Consider the following 18,632-nt stretch of genomic DNA (forward strand, 5'->3'; position numbering starts at 1 on the left):
TAAATTAAATTCATTTATAATCCACATTTCCACTGGGCTTCTCATAATGGATTATGTAATTGCTTTCTCTATTTCACTGCTTCCATTTTTAAAGGGATAGTTTGTGTAAAATGAACTCTCGTTTTCTGTAAATATTTACTCACCCTTATGTTGTGGAAATTAAGGAATAACATAATAGAATAGAATACAATCTCTAAAAATCACAAATTTATGAGTTAACTGCCGTAGAAATCTCAGAGGACATGACATCAGGGTGAATAAATAATGGCAGAATTTATTTTTATTTTTTTTGGTTGACTTGTCCCTTTTAAATGCTGTGTACATAGTCAGCATACTAGTTTTTGAAACAGAGCCATGTCTACTTCATACCTTGGGTTTCTTCAGATGTTTTCTTCTCGGCTGGAACAGGTTTTTCTGGAGGTGAAGGAGAATAATGCTCATCACATTATCTATCATGTGTTTTTTCATTTACACATTTACAATGTAACACCTTCATAATTGCACTTCAAGTGTGCATACGTCTTTTAATCAAGTTTAAAATCAATTATTTCTATTCTTAATGTGTGAGGAAAACATGCTCAGTTAAGTGATTATATAGTCATGGAGCAGAATGTGAAAGGTACACTTCCTGTCATAAAAATAGAGAAATTCTGTCATGACTTCATCTGAAGTTATATTACTTGACAGGTCCAATTTTCTTATGCCAACTGGAGTCTAAGGTTTTTTTCTTTTCTTTTTTTTGATCCATCTTACAGTCATCTATGCAGTAAGTTCTCTGTGCTTTTGCAAAAGCAAATAAAACATGTACTGGTGAACACAACACAATGCGTCCATTGGGAAATTAATATAAAAACAATTCCTCAATATTTTGTCATGCATGCCTTTTTTATATCCTGATAGCAGTCAAGAATAGAACTCTACATAAACCTTTTATGGATCCAGTTTTAGGTTTATTAGCCATGAAAATATTTGTTTTGTCTCTCTTTTCTGAGGGGATATTAAAAAATACAGAGATGTATTTTGGGCTTTTTTATAATGCAAATGCAATGTTAAAAATAGTCATTAAAACTTACCAACAACAACTTCTTTAATTTTTGGTGTTTTGGCTTTTGGTGTTGATGTGGCCTTCTTCTTGACTAATGATCAAACACAATCAAACAAATTACATTAATGCTATACAATATACAATAAAACAATGTAAGTGTGTGTGTGTGTGTGTGTGTGTGTGTGTGTGGGGGTGTGTGTGTGTGTGTGTGTGTGTGTGTGTGTGTGTGTGTGTGTGTGTGTGTGTGTGTGTGTGTGTGTGTGTGTGTGTGTGTGTGTGTGTGTGTGTGTGTGTGTGTGTGTGCGTGCGTGTGTATATGCATGTACATGCACTTACCATTGAAGTTTGTCATTTTGGCACCTTTTATACTTAAAACTTTCATTTAAGTGAGTTGATTTTGTTTTGTTTTTGCAGTAAATGCTATTTTAAAGTGTTTTATCACTTTTACTTTTAGTCAGGACTCTTGTCGATTACAGTAAACACGATTTGCCAGCTCTTGCAGGATTTTATGTGTTAGTCCTTGCACGACATCAATGTACTAAAGAAGTTGAAAGCACATAAACATTGTAGACTGGTTTCCTGTCAAGAAGTCGATAAGCTTTGCACGTAATAATTCTAAAGAGTCCATTAGCAATCTAAAATGTAGTGACCTATCTCTCAGGATGAACAAAATCATTCACTAAATGTAGATGTTCTTTGCAGGAATATTGGTTGAAATATCCATTCAAACAAACTTGTGTATTCAGCACATTCAGAGCGAGACAGCAATGCTTAGTATTACTAATTTGATTATAAACAATTAAGTTTATAATAAACACATTTTATAAAAAAAAAAAAAAAAACAGGTAGGATATTCTAAATATCCCAACAATATATTATTAATTAAATGTTTAAATTTTCTGAATAAAATGCCAGTGTCTTGTTGCTGGTTGTCAGGGCATTGTTATGCAATTGCTAAGGTGTTTTGAGTGTTTTAAGCACATAATTGCTAATTCTCCCTCATGGTTACTAAGACATTTTCAATGATAAGGACTGTGTCCCTCCTTCAAGACTGATTTGTTTGCTCATTTTAACATCCATGCACAAATAATAAGGCCAATCTTTTCAACAAGTCATGAGCTAAAGTAAAAAAGTTTTAAGCAAGCATCACCTAATACTTTACAATAAAATAACTTACCCTCTGCAGTGGGCTTCACTTGCTTTACAGCTTTCTCTTCTTCCCATGTAGAGACACAAACAAGTATAGATTTATAGGATGTATTATGAAATAAAAGTAGAATCAATATCCATACTTCACGACAGAAGATATTAGGTCTTGTTTTCTGAAAAATCTATGAAAATCAAGCAAGGAAAAAAAAAAGGAAAAAAAAGAGAGATAGAGAGAAATATATGCAAATGGAGACAGAAAAAATTAATTTAACTCATAGGCAAAACAATATTACAGTTTCCTACCCAATTGTAATTTTTATTTTAAGATATTTGTACTGGAAAACAAAACAAAAATAGTGAGTCAGATTTTTTTTTTTTTTTTTTTTTTTTTTTTGCTGTGTAAAGACACAATGTTTGACTGCAGGGATTTTGTGGTATCAGATAAAACGAAATGGCATGTGGAAATGCCACAACAAATCTCTTTCCATGTGCCCAAATCTAGTAGTAGTTGGAGAGAAATTGATATCCAAAAGTAGAGGAGCAATGCAGAATTCAACTATTCACTCTCAGCAAAACTCTGAGGTTCTGTCTTCATGTCCAACACTTTAAAAAAAAAGCTGAGCAGAACAGTTTATGACATTGCCATGGGGCAGCTAACAGACACCTGCCTAGCGAGACAAATATCATCCAGTCTGAAATATTTATAACTGTTAGTTACCAATTTATAAACACTAAGTTTATGACACAGTTAAACCTCTTTCTGTATTAAATGAGCTAATACAAGATAATAACACAAGGATTAAGACTTCTTCCTTCTTTCATAACATTATGAATGCTTTTTGAGTATGAAACATTTCACGTTTAAGCTATTAATATGAATATATGTTTGTACTGTATAAGTATGTGAGGTTACCTTTGTATTTGGTTGTTGTTACTTTTGCCTTCTTTGTTACTGCTGGCTCTATAGTAAGAACAGGATGTAATAAAGATTTAGGATTTATGATTCCTGTATGTCTAGCAACCAGATTGGTGGTAATTGTTTTCAAGATAGCCTGACAACTCTATTTATACTCCATTTAATAAAGATTCTGTGTAGTACAGTGACCGGGAGGGGACATGTTCGGTTCACTAAGTTTTGTCGTTTTTCGTTTTTAGTTTTACATTGTGTGGCCGAACCGAACATCCCTCCCGGTCACCGTAGTATTGCACAGGGAAATGCAGGATCTTTTTTTATGAACTGCATTTAAATTTATGATAATATAAATGTAATTTTATATTATATACAATAAAGTTGAAATATCTACCTTTCTTAGTAGAGGTAGGTTTTGCCTTTTCTTTTGTGATCACTCGCTCTGTAAAAGAGGAAATGATAAGTTATTGTTCATTAATATAAAACTACTGCTACTGTAAGTCAGTTCCTGAACCATAATTACCTGTCCTTTTAGGCTTCTCCTTCACAACTGTTGGCCCTAAGTCATAAAAATTGATTTATTTAGTCTGAAAATAGATCTAAAACGGAAATTTAGCCATCATTTTTCTATTGTCCTTACTTTTCTTTACCACTGAAGGTTTTACGTTGTCTTTAACTGTGGGCTCTTGAACACATACAGTACAAATGTACAAAAACAAATATAAATGCACAGATTCGGATGGATGGATGGATAGATAGATAGATAGATGGCAAACATTAAGTAAAGCATCGTCTCCATTTCATTTTAAACAAGTTCTCACCCTTCTTAGTTGCTTTGGCTTTTTCTTTTGGTGCAGCTGGTTCTGAAATTGGAGGTCAGAGGTTATTACTTGCTTCAGGTCTTTTTACATGTCAATGTAACTGGAAAAAAATACTACATCTTTACTACAGACACTAAATCAAGACAAATTACTACTATACCTTTCTTTTGAGTGTCTTTTTTTGGTTTTGCCTTAGTAGCTTCCGGTTCTAAAGCAAAGGAAACATTAAATCAGATTTAACAAAATTGACAAATGGCAAATATAGAATTAAAATTCTGAAATATTATGATATCAACACCTTTCACTACAGTAGGAGCTTGATGAGTTGTTAAAATTGGAACTTCTGATTCTGAAAAATACAGTGAAAAATGTAATGTTAAAAAAGCTTGTATAAGGCAGTATAGTATTAAGCATACTGAACTATTAAACATACTGAAACTGGCAGCATTTTTAGGCATTTGACAGCCACATAATTTAGTTAGTAAAAACAGATGTCAACTATTTTGATGAATGCATTTGAATTAATACAGTTTTGAATACCTGGAAAAGCCGATGGTGGTAATGGGCTACTTGTAACTATATGATGCACTGTAAGATAAAGGATAAAGTGAATTTCAGGGTATTTAAGGATGCATAAATTATGTATAAAGGTATTTTATGTTAAAGTTCATTAAGTTACAGTAATCATAGGTGACTGCAATACTCACCATACCAGCCAGGGGGCGCTGGGCAGTACACAGGTGTTGGTCGACACATAGGAACTGTTTTAAGGGGTTGTGAAAAGAAAGATTCAGAGTTACAATAGACTGACTGTATATTGCGTGTTATTGCTGCTGTCTTTTTGCATTACGAGAATGTAACACGTTGTAATATTAAAAAGTCACAAGGCTTTGAGTTGCACTCACGCTCCTGTATCGGAGCTGGAGCAGCTGACACTTCCACGTCCTTTGAGGCTCTAGATCCTGTTATTAGGAGAAGGGAAAGCACTGCTGTCATATCTTTAGATCAAACGGAATTTTAACATTTGCCATCAACTTAAAAGAGATCACCCAAAAATTCTCATGGTTGATCAAAACTTGTATGATTTTCTTTCTTCTGTAGAACACAAAGGAGATATTAAGCAGGATATTCATGCTGCTCTTTTCCATACAATGAAAATGAATGGTGACCTGGTAGGTTTGCACCAGCCATTCGTAAGTTGTTACTTAAATTGTAACGTAAAGTCCACACCAGAGGCTTAGTAACTACTAGCTACTTCGTAACTAACTCTGTACTTTATTCAACAGCACCATAGAACGTATAGGTCGTAAGCTCTCCGTAAAGTAAAGGTGTTGTAATAACCATAACGTTCATGCCCTGGCAATTACAATTTTCAGCGAGTCAACTAACACTATCAACACCAAAATGAATCTGCAGTGGCCGGTCAGGTGGTTCAGCGGTCATGTGGTACAAGTCGCTGCTCGCAGAAAATTACAAGTTTAGGACGTGAACACTTTTTACTATATTCGAGCCCATCTGGGTCACTATGGTTCGAACTGTGGTCTCCGGCGAGGGAGGCGGGCGCACTAACAAGGACGCTAAAGACCGCACCTGTAGTGTCAGTTGAGCTCAGGGGAGTGAGGTTTACTCGCACAGCTCTTACTGGCCTACGACAGTTACACCTGCCCCCCTAAACCTCACTCCCATCTGGGTCACAGCACCAAATGTAACCAGTCCTACTCAACCTGCTCTGGGGTGTTTCCCGAAAGCATCGTTAGCCAACTTACGTCGCAAGTTCCGTTGTTATCAGCATTGCTCAGCGAGTCCGTGTTTCCTGAAACCATAGTTCTAACGTACATTCGTAAACAGCTCTGGACCTGTGGTTAGAAGCATAGTTTCTTGTTTGCATGACATGTGGACTCAATAAATCCAAATATTGAGCCAAATAAGCAAGCTGACATTCAGTACAATCTGTATCTTTTATTTAGAATAAATGTCATTTACGTCTTTTAGTTTGTCAAGTGATTTAACGTGTCGTTGTTGAAGAGTGCGCATGTGCGTTCGTGCTCTAGAGCGTTAGAACGAGCCTATGATTGAATCTGGAAATAGATCAAAATAACTAAATTAGAAATATTTCTCAGATGCCATGTCTGTAATTTATTGCAAATATCTAGCATTAATTCGATCTCAAACAGATTCATTAAAAGTAGTTATTACTCCACCACCTGCGTGACATCATTAACCAAAGTGGTTGAATGACCAATTTGCGATAAAACAGTTTCGGGAAACAGTCGTGACTAGCTAGTTGATTTCTTCAACGATGCATCTTACTATTGTAGTAAAGCAGCGAGTTACGTCGTTGTACGGGAAACGCACCCCTGAACGGGATTCGAACCGTGGTCTCCAGCGAGGGAGGCGGGCAAGCTAACAAGGGCACTCAAGACTGCAGTCACTAGCTCTCCTCTTGAGGCCAGGGGATTGAGGTTTACATGCACAGCTCTTACTGGCCTACGTTCTTATCTATGGAAAAGAGCCTGTGATCATTCAGCAAAATATTTTGTGTTCCACGGAAGAAAGAAAGTCACACAGGTTTGGTGCAACATAAGGGTGACTATATAATGACAGACCTTTTATTTAAGGGTGAACAATCGCTTTAAATAAGTATGATCAGATCATGTGAGCTTACTTCTCTTTTTGAGTATGCTGGCAGCCACTGCTTTTGCTTTTGGAGCTGTGGACCAGAGAGCAAATATTATGTCAAGTCTTAAATATTCATGGCATTATAACAAAAAATATTTTAAACAAATATTTCTGTGCATGATGATAAAAAAGCAGGAACACATTGTGCTACCTTTCTTTGCTTTCTCTAGTCTTGTTCTTGGAGCCTCTCTTTCTGGTGAGCAAATAGTGAGGAGGTGAAAGAAAAAAGCCTTTAGTGCAATATTCTTCCACAAACAATCTCCACGTCTGTATTGAATATAAGTGTGTGTTTTTTATTATTTTGATCTGAGTGAGAGCTCATATACTGCACCTTTTCTCTGTTTAAGCAGGGGCTCCCTTCTCTTGGTCTCAACTTCTGGTAAGGAAAAAAAACAAAACATTAAACAACAAAATTTTTGCTTCCTGATCAAAACATATATCAGTATCTCCAAATGTGTTCCTACAAATTTGCTCAGCTAAAACGTTTTCAAAGTTTCCCTATTTCACAAAGTCTTTACCGAGTTTGTGGGAACATTGCATCAAAAGCATTGAATTTATGAATAAATACATTTTCTGATGTGAAAAATGTGGATTTTTTAAAAAAATTGTCCCATAATGCTGTTGGCTCTGCTTTTTAATAGTTTATAGCCTTATTGATTAGCCTCTTTTATCCATTTTGCTAACTAACAGAACAAATTGATCTTTTCAAGCACACATAAATATGCTTTATCAATATATTAGTCTAACTACTTCAAGTTAATAGTTTTGCACATGCTTGTTGAGTTGTGCTGCTAAAGCTTACTATAGTTTACTGTAGAAATCGACAGTTGTCTGCTTGAGCTTAACCAGCTTTAATCAAACAAAACAATGCATCACATAGGCCTACTCCTGCGTTCAAGGCTGCCTCTTTTAGCTGTGACATGAGTCAGACGTGAATCAAACCAGACGGCTTTGTTTAGAGAGAGAGAGAGAGAGAGAGAGAGAGAGAGAGAGAGAGAGAGATAGAGAGAGAGTGTGTGTGTGTGTGTGTGTGTGTGTGTGTGTGTGTGTGTGTGTGTGTGTGTGTGTGTGTGTGTGTGTGTGTGTGTGTGTGTGTGTGTGTGTGTGTGTGTGTGTGTGTGTGTGTGTGTGTGTGTGTGTGTGTGTGTGTGTGTGTGTGTGTGTGTGTGTTTAAAACTGTGTGCAGCAACAGGTCACTTGATGTCTAAATCAATCACACTGTCCTAAAGAGGGTTCTTGTAAAAAAGCATTTGCCGGATTGATCAGTAGCCATGATTAATATTGCAATATATTATTATCACACTAGAGCTGAAATACTCTGTCAAGAATCCTGAAGTAAACCTAAGTGTTGGGGTTTTGATAAAAAAAAAAAAAAAAAATCTAGATTAACAGATATGCACCAGGGGGCACTATTGTGTTTGTCAAAGTTATTGGAAGTGAGAAAAAAATACAGCTATTTTACTGAGAAAAGATCCTCAGTGATGTCCTCTAAAACAGATTGCTATATTATTATAGGTCATAGATCGAGGAGATCATGGATTATATTTTTCATTGATTTACTATGCTTTGAAAGTCGAACTAAGCTAGATGAGCAAAAATAGACAGTCAAACAGATATTGTATAATACACGTTATATTCATTTATGTTCATAGAACTGTTGTTTGAAAGTCTGTGGCCTCATACTTACTAACTTAATAATGTCTAAATTGCTACTGGAAAAGCTACTCAGTTCTACTTAAACTGCTCTATACTGTTTTATTCAAAATATACGATCAAGGCCATTCATAATTCTGGATACTTGAAGACATACATTAAAAGTATCTATTGTTAGCTTCTTGAAGTGGTCAGTAAATGTACTACAAGCGGTTATAATAGCTGCATTCAAAGTCTTTTCTGGAATAAAAGTACCTCTTTTCTTCACTTTGTCAGGTTCAGCTGGAGGAAAAACGGATAAAAAGGACGAGTTACTGCAGAGCTTTAATACATCCCACTAGATGGCGACTCTGAGTGGACACATTTGTCTGCTTACTAAATAACATAATATAAGACAAATGTGTTCCACATACAGAGAGAGCACATACAATACAAATTACTTAATAAAGCTCATTAAAGCCCAAAGTTTGGTATAGAAAATTCAGACATGGTTAAGGGGATGGTAAAATGCAATTTTGAAACACAGCCTGCTTTTTATATATCATCCATATTTTATTGTAAAAATAAATACTTTTAGTAGAAAGCAGTACGATGAGTTTACAGTAAGGAGTTAGGGTCATTAAGAGCAAACATATCTAAAGTTAACTAATTCAAATAAGATTTTCTGTATCTGCTGATACAGAAATTACCCATATGGTCCAGATGTGCACATACACATCATTTACAATCCTTGTTCCATGTGTATTCATGCATGTTATGTTGATCAATTCACAGTACACCCACCTCTTCAGCCACTACTATACCACTGATGTATATATGCTTTTAGGTACACATCATTCACCAATCAATGATTATATTTTAAGCATGCGATTTATTTCATGTGCAAATACTAAATACCTCTTGGTCAGTTGTTTTTGTATGAAGAGCTCACAAAATTTGTTAGAACAAAGATATTGGCATGTCTCTAGGTCTATGCTTTAGACATGGCCAGTGTGATTTGCTATAAAATGGCTCTGTTATGCAGAAAATTGAAAATATGCCCATGCTTTTTCTTTTTATATTTTAAAACAACATGCATGATATTGACCTTGCAAGTCAACACCAAATACCTTTTTCTTCCTTTGGTTTAGTGTCTTGGGCTTTTTGAGGATCTTTATGTATTACTGAATGCATACAAGGACATGTAGAGGGCTCTTTTTGTTTGTCTAGACACAAACAAATGCAAAACAGTGAGTGTCGACATAGACTAGTGATCATTTCATTTCCTGACTATTTTAGCCGTCTTTGGTTCATATGAATCATCGGCTGTGACGTTATTGTGTTTTGTTTTTTTGCTAGCACAGGCAGACTTGTCAATACCGAAACCAAATCAATTGAAAAAATCCATTTAATACAAAAATGATTATGATGTAAATGAAAAAACTAATTCGAGAAACTCTTAAAATAAAGACAGTCTAATGAGCGATGTATTAGATTAGCCTTGTTTAAATCAACACAGGATGATAAAGATCACATTGGCAGCTAAACACAGAGATAAATGTCTTCTACAGCTTAATATATGGATGTCATTATCTTTAAAACCCATAATATGCTTATGCCATCAGAGACCAATGCCAGATTTTATGTCCATAAATCAAAATGTTATTACTAAAATTAATTTTTAAAGTGGTGGTAGTAAATCACAGGATACAAATATGACACCTTCATTATAAGTTTGGATTGCATAAATTTGTCAGAATTAATGTGACATTTTATGATTAAATGCCACCCCATCAGTAAAGAGATTGGATTATTACAACAAGAAGGAAGCCAGCTAAAAATAAAAACAGGTTGACAACCCCGCCAACAAACGGAGATTAACAAGAATGGCAAATGGCTGGGAAGCAGGGAAATGTTTTTAGCAGCTGCAAGATTTCTAAGAAGTCTCTTTGAATAATAATTGAAATTCAAAAAGCCGGTTTTGATTGTGTTGCTTACATGCTCGCGGGGAATTACAGGGAGGTGTCATTCAAAATGCCTTTAACCTAAAATGCAAATGCCATTTTTGATATCAGTCGACCCTGCAGCCGAATACATGATCTGTGTTATTAAAACAGCATGCATTCTTTCTTCCTTTGTTTTCTTACTGACCTTTGGCGCAGAAGTTTATTAGCTAATAAAATGCATTTACTCTTGACTGATTAAGATCAGCAGGGGTATTGGAAGTTGGAAGATAGGATATTATCCCTATGACTTTGATTTGCCATTGAAACTTCATATAGTGTAACCAGGCTCTATCTGCACTGGTTTAGTGCTGCTCCATGTGTATTTAAAGTCACTGTCATTATTTTCAGCGCAAACAAGCTGGAGGTGAAAATGAGTACAGTTTACCAGTATAAAATAAAATAAAATATTTGTTTGTTCATGTTCTCATAACATTGCATTTTTAGAATTCCTAAAAATGTTACCGGCGCTTGGTGAGTGTTAATATTAGGCCCTGCATATACAGTATATAATAAACATATATATAATGTTTCCCCATTTAAAGAAAATGGCAGCACTTACACTATAATTGTGTACCGACCTTCTTTTTCAGCCTTTGCCACAGGTTTCTCCGCTTCTTTTTCCTTCACTTCCTCAGCTATTTTAAGAAATAAAACCAACAAAACAAAAGGTGAGTCTTACAGTCGAGAAAGAAAATAGAAAGACAAAAGATACAGACTTGCTTACACACACGCACACACACGCGCGCGCAAACTTTGATGTTCAGATCTTTTTTGCACTTTGTTTGTGCTTTCTGTGAAGACTGTTCAACCCCATGGGTCAAAATGGATCTCTTCAAGTTCCACGTTTTTGCTCTCTCTCCCCTACCAGCAGGCTTCTTTCTCTCAGCAGGGATTTATTTTGTTGTGTGAAACATATCTAATGATGTTCTTGATAGAGGAATGACAGAGTATCTGTTGCTTGCCTGCAGGCAGGGCAGAGATTCTCATTTTTTCTGGCCTCCTCTCTGCAGTAAATGGAATGGGGTGATGTTATTGCTGTAATTTTCTTTGGAGCACAACATTTTAAAGAACTAAAATACTAAAGTCAAAAACAAGTGAGTTAAACTTGTCAATAAAACAGATCAGGGGGACAAAACCCTTTGACATTTTTAAGACTCCCAAATAATTATTTTTATTTTTATGATGGGGCCAAAGCAGACACACACAGTGCACCATACACATATTACAATCTTATCATATTGCTGCCACCAATTTACTGAATAATAGTGAATTAAAAATAAAATAAAATAAAATACAACACCTAAGCGAGGTGATCAGGGATGTAGCTGATGAAATTTAATTAAAGCATAGCTGAAATAGTTTTGTTTTTTTCTATCACCTTCAACAGCTGGAGTTTAGTAACATATCTATCATTTAATATATATCATAGCTAAGAGCACCTATTGCCAAGTAAGAATTGTTCCTGGATCAACATCTTTTGTTGATCTTTGAACAACATTTCTTCCAAAAACATAGTCCTAACCTACCCTGGAAATCCAGAGTTCTCACAAGAGCACAAGTTGAATTTGCTCAGCGAGTTTACTCTGGCGTCGAGTAATGATGCTCATTAAATATGCCCTTGTATCTGAGCTGCACCAATCACATCAGGCTATCTGATATAGGCGGGCCAGAGGCGAGCTAAACAGATGACCACAGCGCTGTGACGTCGAAGTCATTAGTTAACCCTTTCACACGTAAGTTTAAAATATTCTGGCTGACCCCCCAGCGTGAGTTTTTCAAGGCGACCGTTATTTAGAATGTGTCACTTTATGGTTTCCATGGTGACGCGTCATTGCTTGTCACGTGACACACCGCAGCAACAACAGAGCTGAATGAATGATGATCTGCTTTTATGTCATTTTTCCTTTTTTATTCAAAATATTCACAAATTTGTTAGATATGACATGAAATATCTGATATTCCGATTGTCAAATATATGCAAGTGGAAGTATTTTGTTGTTTAAACACCTTTATAACGATCGCGTTAGTTCAGCTGTATTCGCGATGGGCGCCGCCATCTTAGTTTGTGCCGCAGACGCAGTTCAGAGAATCGGATCTGTTGGATTTACAACACGTGAATTCATCCACTTCTCCCGAAATACATAAAACAAGTAAGTGGCAGGTGAACTGGGAGAAGAATAGAGTAAACTTTAAAGTTACTTACACAATGTGTATCTGATGAATACAACTAATTATAATGGAAAGGATTATTATTGCCTCTTCCTTTGACATCAGTGTGTATTTTATAAACTCTAAATGTATTGTTTTTTTAGTACTTATATGTCTGAAACCTAAAATAAACATTATGTGGTTGAAAACACTGAAAAGTTGTGATATATGACAGCTCTGAGCGCACCTGTCTCTGGCTCAGCGCCAGCCAACGCGCGAAAGCACATTTGAATTTAGCAGTTGATCACGTGATGCACTGACCGTTCTAATCACACCGGTGTGATCGTACGCTCCAGGGACCAGCTTAGACTGATCACACCGGTGTGATCGTACGTGCGAAAGGGTTAACATTGCAAGATGGCTATGGATGAACACCAGTTGTTTGAAACGGCTTTGTCCGCTACAATGAACGAGTTAGACTTGGCTTTTTATCTAAAAGAGGAACAGAAGACGCCGCTCGAATCGTTCTTTTGGAAGAAGGGCGTTTTTGCTGTTTTGCCGACCGGATACGGCAAGAGTCTAATCTACCAGTTAGCTCCGCTGGTAGGCTAAGCGTATGGGGCTTGTTGTGATTGGTCGTAGTTTATCCAATTGCGTGCAGTGAGATTTTCAAATGCATGCTTGGTGCCGCCCCTCGAGCTGGCCAATTTTCATTAGTCGATGCCAGACCATTGATCTGTTAGATTTAGGTCTGGATTTCCAGGCTAGTCCTAACCCTATCCTCCTTACCTCTAAACCAAACCCTACCCATAACTTATCCCTAAAATCAAAAAAAAAAAAAATAAATCAAAAAAAAAAAGATTGGTGTAGAAGTCCCTAACCCTTGCTATAAGCTAAACTTGACATCCACTGTAAACCTATCCTTCAAATCTGATTGGTTGATTGGAATGTTGAAAGGATGTTGATCCAGGAATATGTTCTACTTGGTGAAATCACATTCACAGAGCAACAGTAAAAGCGAGAAAATAGTGAAGGAATGTTTCCTCGCCGGACAGGCCACAGGCAGATCTGTGGAGTCATGCGGTGGACTGAAGTCAAGGCTGAATCACAAAGAAATTATTTAATTTCACTTCATAAAAGCAGTGGTCAACTTGAGATCTGCATAAGCCATATTAAATTCAGCATGTATAAATGCCCACAGACTTGACATACATTTTTAATGTTTATTGCACAAACAGCAGGAGATTAAATTCAAATCAATATGTTGCTGCAAAATCACTGTAGGTGAAAAACAGACTTTTGAATAGATTTAACTAGAAAAGTAAAGTTGGTCAAGACAAACTTTGATTGTTGTCTTGACAAAACCTTGTCTAAAAGTTTAATTACAAATGTCAATTAACAATTGCTTATAGTTACAGTACACCACTAGCTCCGTCTCTTTTGTCCACTTTCAACCACTTCTGTCCTTATTTCTTCGAGGGGAGGGTCTATGTATGTATGTAAATGTATGAGTTTTTTCAGATCTTTCGATCTAATGGACAAAACAAGCTGAGAAGCGTCTCGCTGCAGCCTGCGGTGGATCCAAGCCTACATCCAAGTGTGACGCCTATGTCCAAATATGTCACATTCTCATTAGCGTGATTTTTTTCCCCAAACCAGTTGCAAAATTCACTTTCACATGGATTTTGAACATAAATGTGTGTTAGCAGAACAAGCTGTTTGCAGATTCTACCTTTTGTGATGTCAAAAAGTGCCTGCCCACATCCAATGCCACACTTGGATGTGGACAGGGTTGGGTGGACAGGGTTGGGTGTCCAGCGCAGGATGCAGTGAGCCCTACTTTTGATAAGCTTGTGCAATTTACATATGAACACGCATGGAAAAACATACGGAGAGCATTAGTTTCTGCTCTGATAGCCGCAAGACCATGCCGAACGCTGTGAGTGCGTGTTAGAAATCAGGAATGGTGAGACCACATTGAGCTTGGTACGTTTTTCGTCTTCAAACCAAACTTGGGTCTTCAGCAGACAAAGTTTAAATCCCGTCTGGCTAGCCCGCTTCCCATAATATTTACGCTTTAGGTCAGTAGGTGGAGAGTAGGCAGTCTTTTGTGGCTATTCGAACACATGAGCGTTAACACTACGAAAGCAAATTCGCATTCAGTCAAATGTGTTTTCGACTACCTCTGGGGCCCTCTTTTCACCTGGTATTAAAATGCGTTTTGGTCAATCACAAGTGGACAAAGCTAGCCTGGGAAAACCCAGACAACTTCTGGCAAATTTAGATTTGCTCTGCAAGTAGTCTGGCAAAGAGCCCATTCAAGCCCATTTCTAATCCTTCGAAATCGCGGCACCAATCAAAAACGTGGGGGCGGGCTTTACACGATGACGATCGCTCTGATTGGTTTTAGGTCTATCCAATTGCGGCAAGAGGCATTTTAGCGACGTCCGTTGGTGAAGCGCAGCAACTTTTAAATGCATTATTATATTCAAATTGCAAACACATGAGGACAGTCTCCATGAAAGACCCACTGGCAGATGAACGTGCTACTAGTACATTTCTCTCCAAAACGGTAGGAAATTAAATTAGATTTAATAGAGGATTTTAACTGTGACAAGATGATTGACAGGGCAGTTTAAGTGACAGGATGCACGCCACAGATCCATCCGATAAAGATGACAAAGTAGTATGTCCCAAAGCTTGCCTACTTTTTTGCTACACATTCAAAAGTAAATACCTTTTCTTCACAAAAAGAGTACATACTTTTATGCCGTAGTGTAACTTAGGCGAATTGGGACGCAGCATATGGCTTTACACGATGACGATCGCTCTGATTGGTTTTAGGTCTATCCAATTGCGCCCAGAGGCATTTGAGCGACGTCCGTTGGTCCGTTTGGAAATTAGTTATTAATGAAGCTTTGCCAGACCATAACTCAGTTACTACTGAGAATGGTCTGGTTTTAACCAAGGACAAAGCTAAATACAGGTGTAAACGGGGTCTAAAATGTTTTGAGCTTGCCCACTTTCAACCACTTCTAGAGGTAGTCGAAAACGCATTTGACCGGATTGCTTTCATAGTGTAGATGCTCATGTGGTCGAATGTGGATATGCTCAAAACGTTTTAGACCCCATTTACACCTGTATTTAGTGTCGCCCACTTGTGATCCAATCGCCGAAAACACATCTTAATACCAGGTGTAAACACCCTAGCTACAGTATCAATCAAAGATTATTTAGAAACCATTTAACCATGGTTGCTTGAGTGTTCTTGAATTGACAACATAATGACCTTTTCTCCTTAACCAAATGTATTTGAAACTCTCTGTACAAGTACCAGTACCGGTACTTCATATATAGTGCAGTGTAGGCTCAGTCTCGCCGTGTTCCACTGTTGCACTCTGCAGGTACGTCCAAGTACACCTCATTCTCCTGTTCCCAGACAGAACAACTAGCAGTGCTCTGAACTCATCTCAGCTCTGAGTCTGTGATACTGCTGTGTCATGCATTGTCTCAGCACGGGATTAGATTTCCATCCTGCAATACACACATTGCTTTATCCCCAATCTCCTCTCCAGATTTTAATCTGATACCCAGTAAGATCTTTTGTCCACTGGAGGAATTCAGAAAAATTGTAGTTCAACACCATATCAATAAATCAAATAGCAGGAATAATTGGAAAGGGAGGAATGCATCTCACTAGAAGAAAATCATATTACAGAGACCCTTGTGCTCTTTCTGCTTTTATTTAATGTTAATTTTAACATGGCCAAGGTTATACCTTTTTGTACTTTTAGTGCATTATTTATGATTTCGTGGTGTTCAGCCAAATAACTCTAGAAGCTGACGCTACCTTAACCTTTTTTTTTCTTCCTTTCCTTTTGAGGACCTCACATATGCAGAAAAACTGTTGAGGTAAATAAAAAAATCATGCCAAAGAGCATATTAGGGTACATAGGCATATATAATAATTGAAATAATTATTTTGAATAAATAAACTTTGTATTACTTCAACTTTAGTTTGTATTACTAGCACTTCTCAAGTTTATGACCTCTTTGAAGCTATACAGTACTGTGTAATTTTTTAAGTTGATTCTTAAAAAAAAAAAAAACTTTGTTCTTTCAAAATTATATGTGCTCATTAATGGTTAATTACTTAATTATCTGCCATTCAGAATAGCTCGAATGACGGCAGCCATGTTGCGCCTCCATCTTGAAAATACATTAGCCAAAGAGGGACATACCTGGAAATTCAAGCTTCGCCTTTCACGCTTTTACACTCAGTGGCACCGTGACAAATGCGAGGGGGAGATTACTCGCTCACTGAGAAAATTATGTAGCCTACGCTGTAAACATTGCCTTATGCCTGGCTCACACTACAGGAGTTTTAGGCCGATTTATGCCCGATTTACCCCTCCCGAGAATCTGAGAAAAAATCTTGTCGAGGACCTCGATTAGTTCCGATGTTCGGCGCAGATTATCTGGTAATGTGATGTGTTCACAGATCGAATCTTGCCCCTCCCGATCTGCTCTCACACAAATCGGGCTCGCCCGACAATCCATGTTGAGCCCGTCTCCCCAACCATTTTCTCATCCACACTCGTTTATTCTTCCGCTTTTGTTTTTTCTCACAACAAACGATCATTATTGATACAGCAAGTTTTCGTGTTACAGTATCCATTTTGTTTACATCCGCTTTCCCGCTTCCGATCTGCTGCGTAGATCACGTGAGGCGCTTCCTCTGGCACGATAATCTTAGTAACATTTTGTAGTGTGTGATGTGCCGCGATTTTCAAATCTTGTAGTATGAGCATGTTTAAGATTTGAGGTAAGAAAATCTGCAAAGATTCTCCTTAAGTGTGTGCTGCAACCAGATTTCAAAATCGGTTAGGATTTTAAAACTCCTGTAGTGTGAGCCAGGCATTACACTATTAGTCTCGTACAATATACCAGAATAACGATAGCAATGATACTTTACTAAGATTATCTTGCATTCGTTTGGGAACCTGATAACTGATATTAGCAATGAAATGGTACCAAAATAACTATTATTCGTTTTACATAGAGGTCATAACCTACATGTTAACTGACTAAATAACTAAATGCAATTTGTAATAGTTTTCTAAAGTAACCTCATCACTTGAAGGAACACTCATGGACGAAGTCGAACTGGAAGCCATGTTAATCTTGGAATAATACGGCCACCGTAGGAGTTAAAACGCCCTCGCAATGGGAGGGGCTAGAGAGTAATATTCAATTTCACCGCTACATGGGAGAAAATATTACACAGTGTAGCTTTAAGATTTCCTCTTTGCTTGTTGCATTCCTACTTTGTAAGTGTTTTGCATAAAAGCATCTGCCAAATGAATAAATGTAAATGTATAGGTTATTTGTTATAAGTTATAAGTTCAGTTGCAAAATTTGTCTTTTTACCAAACTAGTAGACACACACCAGCATCATCCTATTGATCCTACTGTTGTGTAGTAGATGGAAAAATGAACCATCAGAAAGTCTTTGGAGATCAAAGTTTGAGTCCTAAGGGTCTTCTCAACCCTCACATCTCTTGCCACACACACACACACACACACACACACACACACACACACACACACACACACACACACACACACACACACACACACGCCCTCTTCTCCCCTCATCCACCACCATCAGACCTCTGCATGTTGTATAGAACCCCACTCTTCCACAGTCAATAACCTTTTAGCTTATTAGTGTTGGCATAATTTTCTCATTTTAATTCTGGTTCATTTTATATGCTTCATGCAAGCAAACTGTTGCCATGTTTGTTACCTTTAGGGAGCGGTTCTGGTTCTAGTGCTTTTTCTGCAATTTCCACTTCCTCTGCACTTTCTTCCTTTTCATCTTTTTCCACTTCTTCCAGGGTTGTTATGCCTTTGAAAGAAAAGAAAACATATTTATAAGGCTTGCCAGATAGATCACAAGAAGTCTTTGCGATTTTATTTAGAATCTATCAAGTCTTTAAAGCCTTTAGTAACCATTAAATTTCAATTAATGTGAAATTTCTACTTTCAACATTTAGTGAGATGCTTTTCATACTGAGCATTTTGAAAACAGACTATACCTTGAACCGTTTCTTCCATGTCCACATCCTCTTTGGCTTCAGAAGCTGTTGTATCACATAGATGAGTTACACACATGACAAAGTCAGCAGAGGCCTCAATGGGTAACAATTTATTTTCATTTGACCTATTATTCTTGAACT

At 37.1% G+C, this 18,632-nt stretch overlaps 1 protein-coding gene across 10 annotated transcripts in view; it reads right to left on the reverse strand.

Moving 5' to 3' along the window:
* The window catches only part of trdn (triadin), a 62,898-nt gene that overhangs the window by 15,880 nt on the left and 28,386 nt on the right, over positions 1-18,632 (reverse strand). For 4 of the 10 annotated variants that reach the window (XM_082148192.1, XM_082148190.1, XM_082148189.1 and 1 more), the window contains 21 exons: positions 18,492-18,536; positions 18,200-18,301; positions 10,821-10,877; positions 9,367-9,462; positions 8,513-8,539; positions 6,936-6,980; positions 6,756-6,797; positions 6,591-6,635; positions 4,831-4,887; positions 4,633-4,686; positions 4,466-4,513; positions 4,224-4,274; positions 4,086-4,133; positions 3,926-3,967; positions 3,745-3,789; positions 3,628-3,663; positions 3,499-3,546; positions 3,108-3,155; positions 2,223-2,261; positions 1,074-1,136; positions 370-414 (listed from right to left, as the gene is read on the reverse strand). In XM_082148192.1, the coding sequence (XP_082004318.1) occupies positions 370-414; positions 1,074-1,136; positions 2,223-2,261; positions 3,108-3,155; positions 3,499-3,546; positions 3,628-3,663; positions 3,745-3,789; positions 3,926-3,967; positions 4,086-4,133; positions 4,224-4,274; positions 4,466-4,513; positions 4,633-4,686; positions 4,831-4,887; positions 6,591-6,635; positions 6,756-6,797; positions 6,936-6,980; positions 8,513-8,539; positions 9,367-9,462; positions 10,821-10,877; positions 18,200-18,301; positions 18,492-18,536 (1,083 nt within the window). The remainder of the gene's footprint in view (positions 1-369; positions 415-1,073; positions 1,137-2,222; positions 2,262-3,107; positions 3,156-3,498; positions 3,547-3,627; positions 3,664-3,744; positions 3,790-3,925; positions 3,968-4,085; positions 4,134-4,223; positions 4,275-4,465; positions 4,514-4,632; positions 4,687-4,830; positions 4,888-6,590; positions 6,636-6,755; positions 6,798-6,935; positions 6,981-8,512; positions 8,540-9,366; positions 9,463-10,820; positions 10,878-18,199; positions 18,302-18,491; positions 18,537-18,632) is intronic. The other 6 variants (XM_082148191.1, XM_082148196.1, XM_082148195.1 and 3 more) reach the window with 6 other exon arrangements.

This window comes from Leuciscus leuciscus (assembly GCF_965113295.1).
Source record: "Leuciscus leuciscus genome assembly, chromosome: 19".
NCBI lineage: Eukaryota > Metazoa > Chordata > Actinopteri > Cypriniformes > Leuciscidae > Leuciscus > Leuciscus leuciscus.